Here is a 19306-nt window from a genome sequence, read left to right as displayed (position 1 = left end):
GCCTGGGGACAACAAGGAGCTAGCTGACAACGCAGAGACTGAGAATCTGGCACAGGGTGAAAGGACTGAGAGAGGCGAGGTATAGGCTGTAAGACTTAAACATTGAAGGCAAGACGGAAAAAGAAAAGGTACAGACTGAGTAGGTTTTTATACTTTAGTACCGTAACACCAAGTACTAACATAGTACCAAGAGACAGGCTCCGACAGCCTGGTCTCACTGGTCTCCACGGTCAACTTGACGGTGGGAAGAAGAAACCCCATTAAAATGTTACCAGAGTCACCGGGCCTATTCCTTATGTTAAGCGGCTAATAGCCAGTTCAGAGGGGCTAGAGGCTGGGTTCGCTAGCTAACAGTTTAATAATGTACTTCAACCTAAATTTAACTTGCTGAGAAGAGGAAGCTAGGCTAGCGCCTGTGTGACAGTAGGCTGACATCCAGTGTGTGTGTGCGTCCTGTCAGCCAGCCAGCCAGCCAATGTCCCTGTGTGGGTCATTCTATCCCAACGTCTGACGGCCAAGGCCGTGGCATGTCTCACGCACGGGCACACACACACGCCTGTCAGCTCAGCGCCACCACAGCAGAGCAGTGAGCCAGAAGGATCAGGTTACAACAGGCACTCCGGGGTCATTCCTAGCCGGCACCAGCCAGGCATGCCACCTCCGGCTTTGAACCCGACCCCCACCACTACTCACACGCACAGAGTCCCAGCCACTCACGATCCAGACCCATAGAATATAGAGGAGATACAACACCTAACCCCCCTCCGACCCTGTCGCCCACAGACAAAGTCATATGGCCCCCCCAGCACTCCTCCCGCACAGTGCACCAAGGACAGGAGACAGAACAGCTTGCCCCCCTGTGACCTGACTGTGTCCACCCCCCCCACCCACCCACAGGAGATACAGTACATACAACACCTAATCCTTTCCTCACCCCCACCTCACAGTCTACACCTCCCCTGTTTCCCGATGCTCGGCGCCCACCCCAATGTACACACTACGAATCACCAATAGTCGCTATGCCATTACTATACTATGTAGCACTTTGTGACATCTGCTGATGTAAAAAGGGTTTTATAAAAACTTTTGATTGATTACTATACCCCCCCTCACCCACTCAGCAAGGTCCGCATCCACATCCCCAAACTAATATTTGAAACACTTCAGCCATGAATATTACTTTAAAATACAACAATCACAAACTGAACAAGAAACACAAAGCCCACCCTGCCTGGGGTAGGGGACCTGAATGTGCCAGGAGAAGAACCATGAGTAGGAGGGGGAGGAACTGGAGCAGAGAGACAGGGGCCAACAGATACAAAAGAACAGACCCACTACTATGGCCAAATTCTGGTCTCTGTCCATCCGGGACTCGTGACCCTCTGTCCTAGCCTCCGGCCCAATCCTGGGCCCAGCCCCGGCCCACTGCCAGTCTCTCCGGCCATCCCTGGCTCGCCTCCCTCTGCTCCACTCGGATGACGTGCTAGAGGAGGCTTTAATGTTCCTAGTCTGGCAGGCAGCCTAGTTTGCATTTGTGCTTGTCACTGTCACATTGAGGTTAACTCCTTAATAACCCTGCTTTCCAGGACAACAGAAAGCCCGAGGTTAGGGACAGGGACGAGTCTGGGGCTAGGGGCCTCCCACCAGAATATATTCCTACCAGTGCAGACCAGCTCCACAGTAACTAGCGTGTCTTCCTCCCACTAGATAATCTATAGCAGAGCACTAGTCTGTCTCACCATCCTGACCCTGAGCCAACCAGACCACAAAGGTGGAGAGAGAAAGACAGAGAGAGGATTTGCTATTGCTCTTTTATCCCCCATAGTTTTTCTCTCTCTCTCTTTGTTAGCTTTTTATTTGATTTAACCTTTACTTAACTAGGCCAGTTAAAGAACAAATCCTTATTTACAATGACTGCCTAGACCGGCCAAACCCGGACGACGCTGGGCCAATTATGCGCCATCCTACGGGACCCCCCAATCACGTCCGATTGTGAAACAGCCTGAATTCGAACCAGGGTGGCTGTAGTGACACCTCCAGCACTGAGATGCAGTGCCTTAGACCGCTGCGCCAGTCGGGAGCCCAAAGTGATTTCTTCCAAGTATTTCATTTACGGTTGTGTGCAGCCAAAATACTGTTCAGTTCACAAATATTGCAAGGTTATTTTGTGTTTTTTTTATTTAGGAATATAAAAATCTCAATGTGCGAGTTACTTAGGCTGAGGTAATCTTCATTGAATGTCATATTCCAATTTCAATAGGCTGTGTACTGTGTGTGTAACAGCAGTACCATCCTCCCTCCCTCCCTCTCTTCTTCTGTAAATACGTCTGGGTAGCAACATAAAAAGGGCAAAGTGAGTGAATTAAAAGGTCAACATGGAGCCTCCGGGAGGGGCATGTTTCTTTTGTGAGAGCCCCGGGGGGAGCACAGTTTTCTTCCCTTGCCAGAGAAATCAAATCCTTGGCTCCAGGCACCCAGGCCCTTTCCTCCCTCACTCCCTCCCTGCCGCCCCCCTTCCCTCCCCTCACTGAGCCCCATTCACTAGGGCTGGCCGCCCTGCCTTGGCTCAGCCAGGAAGGAAAACAGGGGAGGGGTGCATGCCTGAGGGAGGAGAAGAGGAGGGAGAGGAGGAGAGGGGATTAGCTAGTTAGACTCCAGTCTAGGATTTCACAGTGTGCACTGGGGTTCTAAGAAACAGGCTAAAAACCTCTCCACAACAGAGAGACCGAGAGCTGCGCTTTTCTGTTTCAGGGGGCTTTGTTTTCTCTGTGTTTATACACTCAGCCAGACAGCCAGCCCAGCTTACAATCTAAGTCCCCAATCTAAAAAGCCCCTATCTGGAGACTGCTGACCCTCCCCCTCCGTCCCTCAAAGCCAACACCAGCTCCTCTCCTAAACAAAGGAGGGGAAAAAATACGCAGTGAGCGAGCTAAGCACCCCAACCAACTGACATAAAAAGCCTTTAAAGTCTCTGTAATGAGAAACATCTGAACGAGAGAGAGAGAAAGCACAGCTAGGCTGGAGGAGTGAATTCTTCACCCCCCCCCTCCCCCTCTTTCTTCCACCCCCCCTCCACCTCATAAACACTATGTTATCCGCTTGCCTCTGGGTGGGGGGCGAGGTGGAGAGAGACGTGAGAAAGGTGGTACAGCCTACAGGATTATGGGAATGTAAGACTTAAGAGGCCGTCCAAAAACACCTCCCTCCCTCAGGTAAAGAATATATTATTACTACCAGAGAGGGACAGAGTGAGACAGAGAGAGGGACAGAGTGAGACAGAGAAAGAGAGACAGAGAGCAGTAGCACAGGTTAATAAGGGTAGCAGACCCCCCCCCCCCCCCTGCTAGCTGAGTGCATTGTGTTCAGAATAACGTGGACTCAACCCCATGACCAGCCAACCTTAACCAACCCTTTAAGCAGCTTGCATGTCTGTGCTCATGTTCCCATGGAGGGTATAGTAATGAGGGCTTCATCCATCTTTAGATGCTGTGGCCCCTTGTCATCCACTGATGACACGATTATCGCCTCACAAAATGTATACACACACATACACGACGTAACATCTCAGCTCAGATCCCCATCCCAGGCAAAACCAAGAAGAGTGCAAACACACGCACACACTATACAGCGCTCTCTAAAGCAAACAGAGTTTTTTTTTCTGTTTGGATTACATTAAACAAAACAGCATGAGGGAAAATGAAAGGAGGAACAGAGAAGAACGCTTGTTCAAAGAGCCGGGAGGAATTTGTGTGGATTGGATCTCTTGAAACACGCCTCCCTTCTTTCATTACAGCGAGGAGGGGAAGTAGGGGCCCCTCCAATGAGCCACTGCATCATGACAGAGCGAGAGAGGGAGGATGGGAGGGAGAGAGAAAGAAAGAAAGAAAGAAAGAGAAAAATAAAAACCAACGGGCTTGTGTCTTACCTGAGAGCCCCACGGGGGCCGAGTAGGTAGTTCCTCCAGTCTCAGTGGATGAAGGCCCCGAGTCTAGTGAATCTGAACGAAGAGAGAAGGACAGAGAGAGAGAGAGAGAGAGAGAGAGAGAGAGAGAGAGAGAGAAAAGTGTGTGTGTTAGAATGAGAGATCAACCACAGTGTGAGCAGAGAGAGCAGCTGTGAGAAGCTGTCAATCACACAGTGAAATCAATGCCTAATGAAGACACTGGACCACTGAACTCTGGGAGTCACTCAGTCAGTTCAGACAGCTAGCCAGGAGCCCTACTAATAACCTCACAGATCCACACACACACACACACACACACACAGCTCACTCCTACGAACTCACTGCACTTCTTTCTGGTGAAATGACCCCCAAAATACACCAGTAGTAGATACATATTTGTTTGTCGTTTGTAGCTTTGTAATTGTACAGAATTTCAGACAGAACATTTGATAGCAAAATAATATGACGCAAAACAAAAGCGATCAGATTCTTAGCATGCTAGTTAGCCGGATAGTAACATCACTAAAGTAGGCAATATCTCGGAGACACATCAAGTCTTAGCAGCCCTTCACCAGATATGAATAGAAGTGACTACTAAAGCGGGAGGCCTGCCCTGTGACGGCCTTCAACACTAGCCACCACTAATCCCATAATCCTCTGCAGTCTTCACTCAGAGAGACAACTAGAGCGGCCATGTTGGAGCAGAGAGAGGGAGAGAGACATAGCGAGGGAGGGGGGGCTGGCAGTGGCTCTGACGACAGGCTCTGGCAGGTCTCGACACACACAGCACTTTAAAACATACAGCAGCGCCCCTGCTCTGTTCCTTCTCCCAGTCCCAACCCCGTAAAAACCAACCACTCCTCCACAACACAATCACATTTTCCTTTTTCCCTCAAACTTTCTAAGAGGCCCAGAATAAATAAATGCCTGGCTTGGAGGGAAAAGAGGCGTTGACTTGAAAAACATGTCCGACTCCACTGCAGCCGAGCACTACTTCATCAGAGCCTGGTTGTGGCCCAAAATGGCACCCTATCCACTGGATAGTGCACTACCTTTGACCAGAGCCCTATAGGACTCCCTACGGGCCCTGGTCAATAATGCACTACATTTGGGAATAGGGTGCTATTTAGGACACTGTCAGACCAAGTCTCTAATAGGAGTATACAGGTTAGCAGGATACACTCCATCAAAACCCAAAACAATGAAGGAAACAGGAAATAGCCCCAGCCTTGAAAACTGTGCATAGCGCATTTTCTTAATGGCATACTAGCCAACAGAGGAAACTCTGGCTCCCTCTCCTCTCCTCCTTGCCCCCCCACCCCCCCGTTCCTGCTACGATCAACCCCAACAGGAGATGTAGCAGCAAGGGAGATGGGTATTACACTTGTATGTAGTGTTTATAGCTCCTCTACGTAGTGTAATAACTTTTCTATGCAGCGTTATTATTTGTCTATAAGACGACTACTGACGCAACGGTCTGTGCGAGTCAGTAATGAATCTGTTCCGATATGTGGACTGTGTCTCAGCCTCCATAGGATCCAAAAAGACTCTGTCAAAACGGTACTGTGGTCAACCTAACGAGATACAGGGCCATGGTCAAGCAGCCTGCCTCTCTTTCATGGCTGTCCAATGAGGCAGGCCTGGTTTCCTGGGCACGGTTCACCACAGTACCCGGGGCTGAGGTGGAGCTAGTCCAGACCCAAAACCTGGAAGACCTACTGAGAGAGAGAGATGGAGGGGGGTTGGAAGAGCGAGTGAGATGTAGATAGAAAGTCACAGGGACGGGGTGTAAAACAGATAGAAACAGAACATTTGGAAAAAAAAGAGTGTGGGAAAGAGGTGAACTGAGTGATTTAAAGTAAGTGACAGAGAGAGAGAGAGAGAGAGAGACAGAGAGAGAGAGAGAGAGAGAGAGAGAGAGACAGAGAGAGAGACAGAGAGAGAGACAGAGAGACAGAGAGAGACAGAGAGAGACAGAGAGAGAGAGAGAGAGAGACAGAGAGAGAGACAGAGAGAGAGACAGAGAGACAGAGACAGAGAGAGACAGAGAGAGACAGAGACAGAGAGAGACAGAGAGAGACAGAGAGAGAGAGAGACAGAGAGAGCGAGAGAGACAGAGAGAGACAGAGACAGAGAGAGACAGAGAGAGACAGAGACAGAGAGAGACAGAGAGACAGAGAGAGAGAGAGGGGGAGAGAGACAGAGAGAGAGAGGGGGGGAGAGAGAGAGAGAGAGAGAGACAGGCAGCTAGCGTTTTACGACGGCAGCTTTTGATACTGCCCATTTTTTGGCAGTGTGGCGAGACAGACTGACACGTCCATCCGAATCCTGTTCCTTAAACAACTTCTCTCTCTGTCCTTCTCCCCCCCCCCCCCACACACACACACATACTCTCCTGTTCAGATTTACGCATGCGGCAACAGAAACTGAAACACACACCGCTGACTACCCTTTGACGTGTCTGTTTTTTGATAGGCAAATGATTGTAGCATAAACTTCAGACATTGGAATCATCAATGCACTGCTAAGCTCTTATTATTGACGGACTATTGATCATCTGCTGCTTATGTCCTGTTGGCAAACTGTCCACACACACACTCAGACTTGCAGTGCCTCTGGTATGGCAGTTAGTCTATTGAACTTGGCCCGTGACCAACCAGCTCCTACCTGGGTCCAGTGAGAACTGTCTGTCTGCCTCTGTCTCTCGAGAGGATCCTTGTCCTCGTTGTACATGGCTGGCTCTGCTGGTCAAGGACACAAGCCTTGCAACATCATGCCTCTAACCCCAGTGGAGTCAACGTTCACACACACACACACACACACACACACACACAGTACAACCCACACACAGTACAACCCACACACAGTACAACCCAAGGCCAGGCATTGCAATGATACTAAACACACCTATACCTCTCATTCTAAGTGTTATATATGCAGGTACACACTGTAGTGGCACTCCACCATTGTGCTGTGGGAGAAAAGCAATGTGGTATTCCTCCTATTGTGGCGTGATGAGGCAGGACATTGCAATGCAGACCAGACCACCATGTAATCCAGTAAGACGTTAGCATGGTAATGTGGCCTGTTGAAACAAATTGTGGTGAGGAGTCAGAGGACTAAATAGAGCTGGAGTGGACACACACACAAGCGCACGGGCACACGGAAGAGGAGAGGAGTCAGAGCCTACATAAAGTGGGAGGACTGGATGACTGACAGCTCCCTTGGCCCAGAGGGAATACCCATGTCTGTCTTTCAGGCATCTCATCTGTCCTCTACATCTAGGCTCAATGTGTGTGTGTGTGTGTGTGTGTGTGTGTGTCTCCGTAGCCCAGCCACGCTCCACTCCATTGTCCTATTAATATCTGTCCTCTCTCACACACTTTAGTTTCCCTCTCTCTCTCTCTCTCTCTGCTATATTAACGTAGACTAAACCCTGGAAGAATCGCAGCTGCACATGAACATCCTTTCTTCTCTTTCCCTATGTTCAATGAAAGACACTTTCTCCTTCTCTGCTGCTGCTGTTGGGGAAACTTCTGCTGCTTCCTGCTCTATTGTTTCCCTGGGCTTTTCCTCCCTGTCTTGTTGTTTTCCTCGGTCTCTCTTTCTTCTTTCCTCCTCACCACAACCAGATGAGCGACTAGAGTGTGTGTGTGTGTCGTTCTCTCATTGGGGACATGGCGTATTCATCCACATCACTCACTGAGAAGCGACACTCCAAAAAGAGCAGCGGAAGTGTAGTAAACGGTTAATGGAGCCCTACAAGCATCCTCACAGGAAGCTGCCTCCCAAACGATTTCTTCCTACCCCCGGGACCCTATTACCTATATAGTGCAACAACAACAACAAAAATGTTTAAAGTAGTGTACAATATAGGGAATAGTGTAGTATTTGGAACGTCCCCTCTGTGCGGCCTGATCGGGGCCATGCAGGAAACCCAAAAACTGTCTGATTCATAAAAGGAGTGACTCACTCACGGCCGCCGCCAAAAACACTTCAACTCACGACCTCGTCCTCGCTTAACTCAACACTGTCTCTTGATTCTCTATCTATTAAATGACAAACACGTATCTAATGGTTTCATTTCAATGTTTAACATACACATGACATCTACCTGACCATAGTAGAGCAAGCTGTAAGGATTCATTCCATATCAGGCATGGATGAGCTCCATGATAGACTGCAGCAGCAACACACACAGCAATTCAATATCTACCAACTTCGCTTTTTTTGGCAGACACTTCCTTCTAAAATGGCTCACGGGCTAAACCACAGGCCTGCATACACACACTAAGAGCTCCAAACACACGCACACGTGACACTCCCAACCCCTCAGCTGTAATCTACAGTCAGAATAATTCTACAGATAAAACTGGGCTCCAGAAATCTTTGTCTTTTCCCCTTGTGTGATCCACATCTCCCCCTAAACTGTCTCCCTTCACTGGAGCTGCCCCCCCACAGCGTGTGCATCTTGCGTGTGTGTGATTGTTTGTGTGTAACCTCCCTGCGTGTGTCTCCTCTCTCCCTGTCCTCTGGTGCCAATGCTGTTTATCTGTCCTGCTAGGTCATCCCCTCCAGCCCAAAGTTTGTGCAGACAGACAGCCACTACAGAGCTGGTGCCGGTCTGGAATGGGCCCTGGCCTTGGCTACCTGCCATTCTATTACAGGGCCCTGATCGGCACTGGGCTGCATGGCGCGGGCAGGCATGCCACTCTCAGTCTGACTACCATCATAAATCAAAACAGAGCGAAGAGCATTTCCATATACACACAGAGCAGAACTCAATGCACCTAATAGTGTGAATGACTTGAGCTAGTATGAGACTTCCTTTTTCACTAGTGTCATAATAACACATTGTTTAGAAATGACTGGGCAAAAGTATAATGTTGTTGTAATGACTTATGTTTAAAACCTATAATAAGTTATAGGCCTATAATGTGCCTTTTTAATTTCTACAAATGGAATGTAAGTATAATTTTCATAGAAAGGAAGTGGAAACAACGTTGATTAAACCAGTGTGTGCCCAGTGGGTATACTCATTGGAAAAATACAAACACAACCAGAAACCTCAACATATGTAGCCTACATTCAAGAAACATTCTTGAAAAACGACTCTTTCTTTTTTAAAGAAAAAAGAAGTAATAATAAAACTCACCGGGTGGTTTAAGAAAGTCCATTGGGTATCGGGAATAAGGCGGAGGGGGAGACTCTGAAAACGAAATGAAAGAAGGCATGAGAAAAGGGGTCCAGGGGAAGAGAGAAACTTATGATAACAGTTTGCATTCTTTTGGAAAACTGTTTGTGTTAGCAGTGAGGGTTGGAGGCAGGGCAGGCAGCAAGGCTGCCTTGATATCTGGTGGAGAGATAAACAGGGGGCGTCTGGCGCCAGCCTCCAGGCGACTATCTGACTAGGCTCCGACTCAGGCTGTGGAGAGATACGGCTCTCTTTTGGCTCACAACAGAACAGGACACTCCAATCGGAATCGTTGCCGGGCTGGCTGCAAGCAAACTAACTTGGTCCAGACTGACTGTCAAATACACAAGATAGTCTACATGAAAGGCTACGTGAAAGGCCATTTAAAATAGTTCAACTTTGTGTAGGTCTCGTGTGTTATATTATAGGCCTGTTGTTAGTAGTACTTCTGACATGAAAACATTAAAGTACAATCAACTCGATTTTTTTTACGAGACAAAACTTGGGAAACCACATTTAACATGTGTAGTAGGCCTTGCATTCGGTATAATAAACATAATATAAACATATAGGCCTTTTTTAATTCTTTATAAGCGTTTCCACGTAGATTTTAAAGCAAAAACAAATATATAAATACAATTAAAAAACAATAACTTGGCCAAGCTTTGCCAAACCAATAAAGAGATGACATAATATAATATACTGGACATAATGTAATTACAATTGCATTGACCTTTGTAATCTCTGCATTACTTGCGAGGAGTCATTCAAAGCAAATCTAGATTTGTATTATATCCCAGATAGATAAATAATAAAACGGGGGACTTCTGCCATATGGTCATGACATGATGATGCTGATAAAACTGTTCTAACGTCACACCAACCAAGTCTGACCTATGCTATTGCAATAGACACCACCGGTAAATTGTGTCAACATGTCTGGCAAAGTGACATGCCAATCAATTTGCCCATATAATATATAATAGTGAAACAGATAGACCATGCATATAATTAGCAATAACAGATGTTTTTTCCCCCTTCATGTTATTATTTTTTGTAAAAATAAAAAAAAAACAGCATTAACGGTCCGTGTATGTTAACTTACCGAGTTCACAAAGCCTGCTCATGTGGTGAGGATTGCAGCAAACGAGTTCTGGGTTAATTTTCCCATAGGATTCACAGCAAGGTAGCCTTTTTAATTCCGAGCAATGCCTGAGGTCCGACCACCGAAACACTTTGTAGAGCAGCAAGGGGAGGGAATAAGACTGCTGACCCAGTTTGGTGTCCACTTTGCTGGGTAGGAGCAGGCAGGGGCTCCGTGCACCCCCCTTTGACTCCACCGCTTGCAAGAGCCCCTCTAATTGTTTCTCTTTGATTTTTTTCAGTATCGAGTGGGTCAGGGCTTTCAATTCAGCCTCCGTTCCGGCGCTAGTTTTCCCGGCAACCTTCGTCGATTTACCCATACAGCAACCCCGGGATCCATGCGTTCGTGTATCCGTCTCCCCGTCGCCCTCGACGGGCGCACGGCTCCTCCAGAGTCGCCGGACGAGCCCCGTTCGTTTGGTCCTAAACATGCGGGACGAAAAGAGGGTTTCCCGGCTAAAAAACGAGCATGATGTCCGCAAATCATGAAGATTCCGGGATCCGAGTCCAGGCAACGACAAGCAGCCTGAGATATTATTATGGAGAAACTGGGAGGTGGAGAAGCAAAGAAAATCTGTAGCATACGCCAGTCTAATTTTCTCAAAACTAAACCCCACAAAAAAAAAAAAAATGTCAAGGCTCCTGCCGTGATAGTAACCTTCTCTGTAAAGAGAAATTAACCATCACCTTAACGGTATTATTATAACACTATAATAGGCCTACTGCTAATACACAGCTATATCGAAACATAAATCTTAATGTCAATGTAGGAACGCTGAGCATCTAGAATACAAAATAGCAGCATAGAGAAATTGTTACAATGTAGAGCTAGGCTACTGTGAACATTAAATGCTACATTCGTTCCATTCCATCAGTGTGCTATGTATAAAGAAAAACATTGTAACATTACTTTGCGCGTATGGTTATGAGTAGGATTTTTTTTGTGGTATTCTGAGCCAATAGGCTAAATATCCTGGTAAAATACTAGAATTATTATATCCACGAGAAAAAAACGAAGCTCGCCCGTTTTCTTTAGAAAAAAAAATAATCCACACAACCCTTGATCCGAGAGCAAAAAGGCTTTAACAAAGGCCGGTGTCTATGTTTTTTTTATCCCCTATCTTCTAAATATCATAACCGTCTGCACATGATGTGATCTTCCAATATAGATTTAGATGTTACGAGAGAAGGAAAGGATCCTCCAAAAACAGATCCAAAGCGAATGAGCAAATCCAAAACTGGAGCCGCTGAGGTGCCAGACAGAAATCTACCCCGAGTAGTAGAGGTAGTTGCGTTTCCGATTGAATACCGAACAGAGTCTTGATTACAATAATTACCTACAGCCTATATATCTTCTAAATATCCCTTGGTAAATTAATCCAGCCACTTTTCGGAATGAATTTCTGTAGTCGGAGGAATAAAGCGAGTGGAGTTTGACAAAGAAGTGATGAGATCGTCAGAAAAGGTCTGCGAATGACTCGGATAGCTCAAGTGCCCTTGCCTTCTCTCACTCGCTCTCTCTTTCTCTGACTCTCTGTGCTCTTAGCTGTGTCCTCCGGTGCGCATTGGCGCGCCCCGTCACGTGGTTGTCTAGACACCCTGTCGCTTAAAAAAAATGATTGTCTTGCGCAAACAAGAGATCAAGTAGCTTACATACAGAGAATTCGTTGGGTGAGGAAAAGTTTCAATTTCCAGAAATTACAAAGTAACAAAATATAAAAACAAGGCGAAAATATCACGTGGTGGGGGGGTATGGAGCTAGAATGGCTATTTTACTATATAAATGAAACACACACTCTCTCTCTCTCTCTGAAAGAGAGATAAGGGTTGATTCAGGGTAATAGTTGTCCAAACATTATGATTTGTTTTAACTTTTATTTACTTTGCGCCATGTGATCACATTAATGCAGTGGGCATAAATATAAATAGGCTAACTATGATTGACATTGATCATAACACAATAATATTGTTGGTATTATAATATATTGTATTATAATTATATATTGTAATATATTATATTGTTGTTATTGTTATTAGGCTATTATTATTATTATGTTTCCCTTTAATGGTGGGTAACCTAGTTGCACGGTCTCAACCTTTTTCCCCTGAATGGTCTCAACGAACTACTGCCTCCCTCTGGTGACAGTTATTTCCCTGTGAAATACATCTGACATAGGTTACCTACTTATTTATTACACATTTGGCTACTGATCATGGACAAGTTCACTGTTATTGTACAAAACGTTTTGTTGTATTTTTTCTTAGATAATATCCCACACTTGGGTTGTCTACCCTGTCTATCATTGTCAGAGACTGGTGACTGTTGCCAATCAACAGATTATAGGCCTACAGTAGTAGTTTGCTAATCTCAGTTTGCCTGAGTAGGTTACTTTCACATCTACATTATCAGATCAAATTTTAAATTGGAACCTATAAGCATTTCACTTCACCCGCAATAACATCTGCTAAATATGTGTATGTGACAAATATAATTCTATTAACATAGGCTAATCGTCTGGACTGGAGCACCACCATTTGAAATAGCCTACAGTAGCCTAATGGGACCGGAAACCTAACTATGGGGCCTAGCCTATAGTTTATATCTTTCTTGTGCTGGGGAAATGTGTAACATTTCCTGTTGATACATCCAGCCTGATAGTATAGACTAATAGGGATCCTACCATCTGATTCAATGTAGCTAAAATTATTTAGAAGAGAGACCGAAGCTTAATTGTAAAACATCATCCAAATTACAGAATAAAGAGAATGCAACTCCTATTTATCTATACTTGGGGTGTGGAAAGGAGACAGAAGACTACCTTCCCTCCCCAAAGTCTACAAATCTCTACCAAAAGGAATGACAACATATGTCCCCTTTAACTGACTCGTTGGCTGTACAGACAGGTCTGTCTCTGAGTCGGTCGGTGTGAGTAAATTGAAGAATGCTGTCTGCTGTAGCCTAATTGTGTGCTAGACATAAGGGGAGGAGACGCAGGCAGGCAGCAGTAGCCTACTATGTTAATGTGGGTGCCAGTCAGGCAAGGCAGTGAGTGTCGCTGCAGGGCACTGGGATGGGGTGGATGATGGTAATGATGATGGGATATGTGTGTTCTATTCAGGATGGCAGGCACCAACAGTCAATGGCTCAGACTCATTGTTCCACCGATTCCCCACTGGCGCCGCACATCAGTTTAAACTCAACCAACAGCAGCAGCACGCAACATTTTTAAGGTAGTCTGGAAGTAATCTACACCAAAAACAACCACAGTTCAGAACATAGAGTTTGTAGAATCCAGTTTTTCTCCCTGGCTCTGAGTAATAAAAGTGGATTCACCCAGTTTACAGGAATTATTTTTATCAATACATTTTTTATTTCGAATTGACAAAATAAAATTATGTAGGGTGACTAGCCCCCCGAGCAGAAAGGGTAAGTAACCCAATATTGGAAAGGTAATCTTAATGTTTTGTACACTCAGTGTGTGTGTGTGTGTGTGTGTGTGTGTGTGTATATGCAGTTGAAGTCATAAGTTTACATACACTTAGGTTGGAGTCAATTAAACTCGCTTTTCAACCACTCCCACATTTCTTGTTAACAAACTATAGTTTGGCAAGTCGGTTAGGACACCTACTTTGTGCATGACAAGGCATTTTTCAAAAAATGGTTTAGACAGACAGATTATTTCACTTATAATTCACTGCATCACAATTCCAGTGGGTCATACGTTTACATACACTAAGTTGACTGTGCCTTTAAACAGCTTGGAAAATTCTAGAAATTATGTCATGGCTGTATGAATGTATGTATGTACGAAGCTTGGGACAGGCTAATTGACATCATTTGAGTCAATTGGAGGTGTACCTGTGGATGTATTTCAAGTCCTACCTTCAAACTCAGTGCCTGTTTGCTTGACATCATGGGATAATCAAAAGAAATCAGCCAAGAAATCAGCCAAAAAACAATTATAGACCTCCATAAGTCTGATTCATCCTTGGGAGCAATTTCCAAACGCCTGAAGGTACCACGTTCATCCGTACAAACAATAGTACACAGGTATAAACACCATGGGACCACACAGCCATCATACCGCTCAGGAAGGAGACGCATTCTGTCTCCTAGAGATGAATGTACTTTGGTGCGACAAGTGCAAATCAATCCCAGAACAACAGCAAAGGACCTTGTGAAGATGCTGGAGGAAACAGGTACAGAAGTATCTATATCCACAGTAAAATGAGTCCTATGTCGACATAAGCTGAAAGGCCGCTCAGCAAGGAAGAAGCCACTGCTCCAAAACCACCATAAAAAAGCCAGACTACGGTTTGCAACGGTACATGGGGACAAAGATCGCACTTTTTGGAGAAATGTCCTATGGTCTGATTAAACAAAAATAGAACTGTTTGGCCGTAATGACCACCGTTATGTTAGGAGGAAAAATGGGGGGGGGGGGGGGGACTTGCAAGCTGAAGAACACCATCCCAACCATGAAGCACGGGGGTGGCAGCATCATGTTGTGGGGGGGGGGGGGGGGGGCTTTGCTGCAGGAGGGACTGGTGCACTTCACAAAATAGATGGCATCATGAGGTAAGAAAATGAAGCAACATCTCAATACATCAGTCAGGAAGAGTGAAGCTTGGTCGCAAATGGGTCTTCCAAATGGACTCAGTTACACCAGCTCTGTCAGAATTCACCCAACTTACTGTGGAAAGCTTGTGGAAGGCTACCCAAAACGTTTGACCCAAGTTAAACAATTTAAAGGCAATGCTACTAAATACTAATTGAGTGTATGTAAACTTCTGACCCACTGGGAATGTGATGAAAGAAATAAAAGCTGAAATAAATCATTCTCGCTACTATTACTCTGACATTTCACATTGTAAGGGCGTTCGTCTGTAGGAGGAAGAGAAGCGGACCAAAGCGCAGCGTGGTGGTTATTCATGTTTTAATAAATCACTACACATGAACAAACTAACAAAAACAAGAAATGTGAAAACGCAAAACAGTCCTATCCTGTGACAACAAACACAGTGACAGGAACAATCACCCACAAACACACAGTGAAACCCAGGCTACCTAAGTATGATTCTCAATCAGAGACAACTAATGACACCTGCCTCTGATTGAGAACCATACTAGGCCGAAAACATAGAAATGCCCCAAAACATAGAAAAACAAACATAGACTGCCCACCCAACTCACGCCCTGACCATACTAAATAAATACAAAACAGAAATAGAGGTCAGAACGTGACAGTACCCCCCCCCAAAGGTGCGGACTCCGGCCGCAAAACCTTGACCTATAGGGGAGGGTCTGGGTGGGCGTCTGTCCGCGGGGGCGGCTCTGGCGCGGGACGCGGACCCCACTTCACCATTGTCTTAGTCCGCCTTATTGTCCGCCTCCCTGGCTTACTCACCATGGCCACCCCTCTCAATGACCCCACTGGACAGAGGGGCTGCTCGGGACAGAGGGGCAGCTCGGGACAGAGGTGAAGCAGCTGCTCGGGACAGAGGGACAACTGCTCGGGACAGAGGGACAACTGCTCGGGACAGAGGGGCGATAGCAGCTCGGGACAGAGGGGCGATAGCAGCTCGGGACAGAGGGGCGGCAGCTGCTCGGGACAGAGGGGCGGCAGCTGCTCGGGACAGAGGGGCGGCAGCTGCTCGGGACAGAGGGGCGGCAGCTGCTCGGGACAGAGGGGCGGCAGCTGCTCGGGACAGAGGGGCGGCAGCTGCTCGGGACAGAGGGGCGGCAGCTGCTCGGGACAGAGGGGCGGCAGCTGCTCGGGACAGAGGGGCAGCTGCTCGGGACAGAGGGGCAGCTGCTCGGGACAGAGGGACAGCTGCTCGGGACAGAGGGACAGCTGCTCGGGACAGAGGGGCGGCAGCAGCTTGGGACAGAGGGTCGACAGCTGCTCTGGACAGAGGGGCAGCTGCTCGGGCGGCCCCTGGCTGACTGACGGCACTGGCGGCCCCTGGCTTACTTGCGGCCCCTGGCTGACTGGCGGCACTGGCGGCCCCTGGCTGACTGGCGGCCCCTGGCAGACGGGCGGCGCTGGCGGCCCCTGGCAGACGGGCGGCGCTGGCGGCCCCTGGCAGACGGGCGGCGCTGGCGGCGCCGGGCAGACGGGCGGCGCTGGCGGCGCCGGGCAGACGGGCGGCGCTGGCGGCGCCGGGCAGACGGGCGGCGCTGGCGGCGCCGGGCAGACGGGAAGCTCAGCTGGCGCCGGGCAGACGGGAAGCTCAGCTGGCGCCGGGCAGACGGGAAGCTCAGCTGGCGCCGGGCAGACGGGAAGCTCAGCTGGCGCCGGGCAGACGGGAAGCTCAGCTGGCGCCGGGCAGACGGGAAGCTCAGCTGGCGCCGGGCAGACGGGAAGCTCAGCTGGCGCCGGGCAGACGGGAAGCTCAGCTGGCGCCGGGCAGACGGGAAGCTCAGCTGGCGCCGGGCAGACGGGAAGCTCAGCTGGCGCCGGGCAGACGGGAAGCTCAGCTGGCGCCGGGCAGACGGGAAGCTCAGCTGGCGCCGGGCAGACGGGAAGCTCAGCTGGCGCCGGGCAGACGGGAAGCTCAGCTGGCGCCGGGCAGACGGGAAGCTCAGCTGGCGCCGGGCAGACGGGAAGCTCAGCTGGCGCCGGGCAGACGGGAAGCTCAGCTGGCGCCGGGCAGACGGGAAGCTCAGCTGGCGCCGGGCAGACGGGAAGCTCAGCTGGCGCCGGGCAGACGGGAAGCTCAGCTGGCGCCGGGCAGACGGGAAGCTCAGCTGGCGCCGGGCAGACGGGAAGCTCAGCTGGCGCCGGGCAGACGGGAAGCTCAGCTGGCGCCGGGCAGACGGGAAGCTCAGCTGGCGCCGGGCAGACGGGAAGCTCAGCTGGCGCCGGGCAGACGGGAAGCTCAGCTGGCGCCGGGCAGACGGGAAGCTCAGCTGGCGCCGGGCAGACGGGAAGCTCAGCTGGCGCCGGGCAGACGGGAAGCTCAGCTGGCGCCGGGCAGACGGGAAGCTCAGCTGGCGCCGGGCAGACGGGAAGCTCAGCTGGCGCCGGGCAGACGGGAAGCTCAGCTGGCGCCGGGCAGACGGGAAGCTCAGCTGGCGCCGGGCAGACGGGAAGCTCAGCTGGCGCCGGGCAGACGGGAAGCTCAGCTGGCGCCGGGCAGACGGGAAGCTCAGCTGGCGCCGGGCAGACGGGAAGCTCAGCTGGCGCCGGGCAGACGGGAAGCTCAGCTGGCGCCGGGCAGACGGGAAGCTCAGCTGGCGCCGGGCAGACGGGAAGCTCAGCTGGCGCCGGGCAGACGGGAAGCTCAGCTGGCGCCGGGCAGACGGGAAGCTCAGCTGGCGCCGGGCAGACGGGAAGCTCAGCTGGCGCCGGGCAGACGGGAAGCTCAGCTGGCGCCGGGCAGACGGGAAGCTCAGCTGGCGCTGGGCAGACGGGAAGCTCCGGCAACGCTGGAGAAAAGGAAGGCCCTGGTAGCGCCGGAGAGGCGGGAGGCTCCGGCAGAGGCGCCGGACAGGCGGGAGGCTCCGGCAGCGCTGGAGAGGAGGGAGCCCCTGTAAGGATGGGCCGGAGAGACAGCCTGGTACGGGGGGCTGCCACCGGAGGGCTGGTGCGTGGAGGTGGTGACGGATAGACCGGGCCGTGAAGGCGTACTGGAGATCTTGAGAGCAGGGCTGGCACCAACCGCCCTGGCTGGATCTTCACCCTAGCCCGGCAGATGTGGGGAGCTGGGATGTAGCGCACCGGGCTAAGCACGCGTACTGGGAACACCGTGCGCACAACTGCATAACACGGTGCCTGACCAGCACCACGCCCGCCACAGTTAGCACTGCTAGGAGCACTGTAGTGCTGAGATGGCACAGGACGTGCAAGGCTAGGGAGATGCACAGGAGGCCTGGTGCGTGAGGCTGGCACAGTCTTCACCAGACCCCTCGCACGCACCTCAGGATGAGTATGGAGAGCTGACCCCGGTGCCATTAAATCCCTGACACGCTCCGTCGGGCGAATGTCGTGCCTCATGCACCAAACCAGCAAGTCCCTCATATCACTCTCCTCCAATTTCCCCATTAACTCCTTCACAGTCTCTGCTTCGCTCACCTCCAACACCAGCTCTGGTTCTGAGCTCCTCCTTGGCTCCTCACGATAAACGGGGGGAGTTGGCTCAGGTCTGACTCCTGACTCTGCCACACTCCCCCTGTGCCCCCCCCCCCAAGAAATTTTTGGGGGTGACTCTCGGGCTTCCATTCGCTCTGCCGTGCTAGTTCCTCATAATGCCGCCTCTCTGCTTTTGCTGCCTCCAGCTCGGCCTTGGGGCGGCAATATTCTCCTGGCTCTGCCCAGGGTCCTTTCCCGTCTAGAATCTCCTCCCAAGTCCATCTCTCCAAGTAGTGCAGCCTCTCCCACTGCTGATTTTGCTGCTGCTGCTGTTGCTCCTCCTGCTGCTGCTGCTTTTGCTGCTGCTGCTCCTGCTGCACCAGTCACTTCTCCTGCTGCTGCTGTTGCTGCTGCCTCTGTTTACCACGCCGCTTGGTCCTTGGTAGGTGGGTGATTCTGTAAGGGCGTTCGTCTGTAGGAGGAAGAGAAGCGGACCAAAGCGCAGCGTGGTGGTTATTCATGTTTTAATAAATCACTACACATGAACAAACTAACAAAAACAAGAAATGTGAAACCGCAAAACAGTCCTATCCTGTGACAACAAACACAGTGACAGGAACAATCACCCACAAACACACAGTGAAACCCAGGCTACCTAAGTATGATTCTCAATCAGAGACAACTAATGACACCTGCCTCTGATTGAGAACCATACTAGGCCGAAAACATAGAAATGCCCCAAAACATAGAAAAACAAACATAGACTGCCCACCCAACTCACGCCCTGACCATACTAAATAAATACAAAACAACAGAAATAGAGGTCAGAACGTGACACACATTCTTAAAATAAAGTGGTGATCCTAACTGAACTAAGACATATTTACTAGGATTAAAAGGTCAGAAATGATGAAAACCTGAGTTTAAATGTACTTGGCTAAGGTGTATGTG

General features: G+C 49.5%; 1 protein-coding gene across 1 annotated transcript in view; it reads right to left on the bottom strand.

Moving 5' to 3' along the window:
* The window catches only part of LOC101268922 (Smad7), a 24877-nt gene extending 13528 nt beyond the window's left edge, over window positions 1-11349 (bottom strand). The window contains 3 exon segments of the mRNA NM_001281336.1: window positions 3926-3997; window positions 9099-9152; window positions 10243-11349. Of these exon segments, the coding sequence (NP_001268265.1) occupies window positions 3926-3997; window positions 9099-9152; window positions 10243-10711 (595 nt within the window). The 5' untranslated portion in view covers window positions 10712-11349.
* Between the last annotated feature and the right edge of the window lie 7957 nt (window positions 11350-19306).

Source organism: Oncorhynchus mykiss, chromosome 5, assembly GCF_013265735.2.
Source record: "Oncorhynchus mykiss isolate Arlee chromosome 5, USDA_OmykA_1.1, whole genome shotgun sequence".
Lineage (NCBI taxonomy): Eukaryota > Metazoa > Chordata > Actinopteri > Salmoniformes > Salmonidae > Oncorhynchus > Oncorhynchus mykiss.
This window is presented reverse-complemented; position numbering and strand designations above follow the sequence as displayed.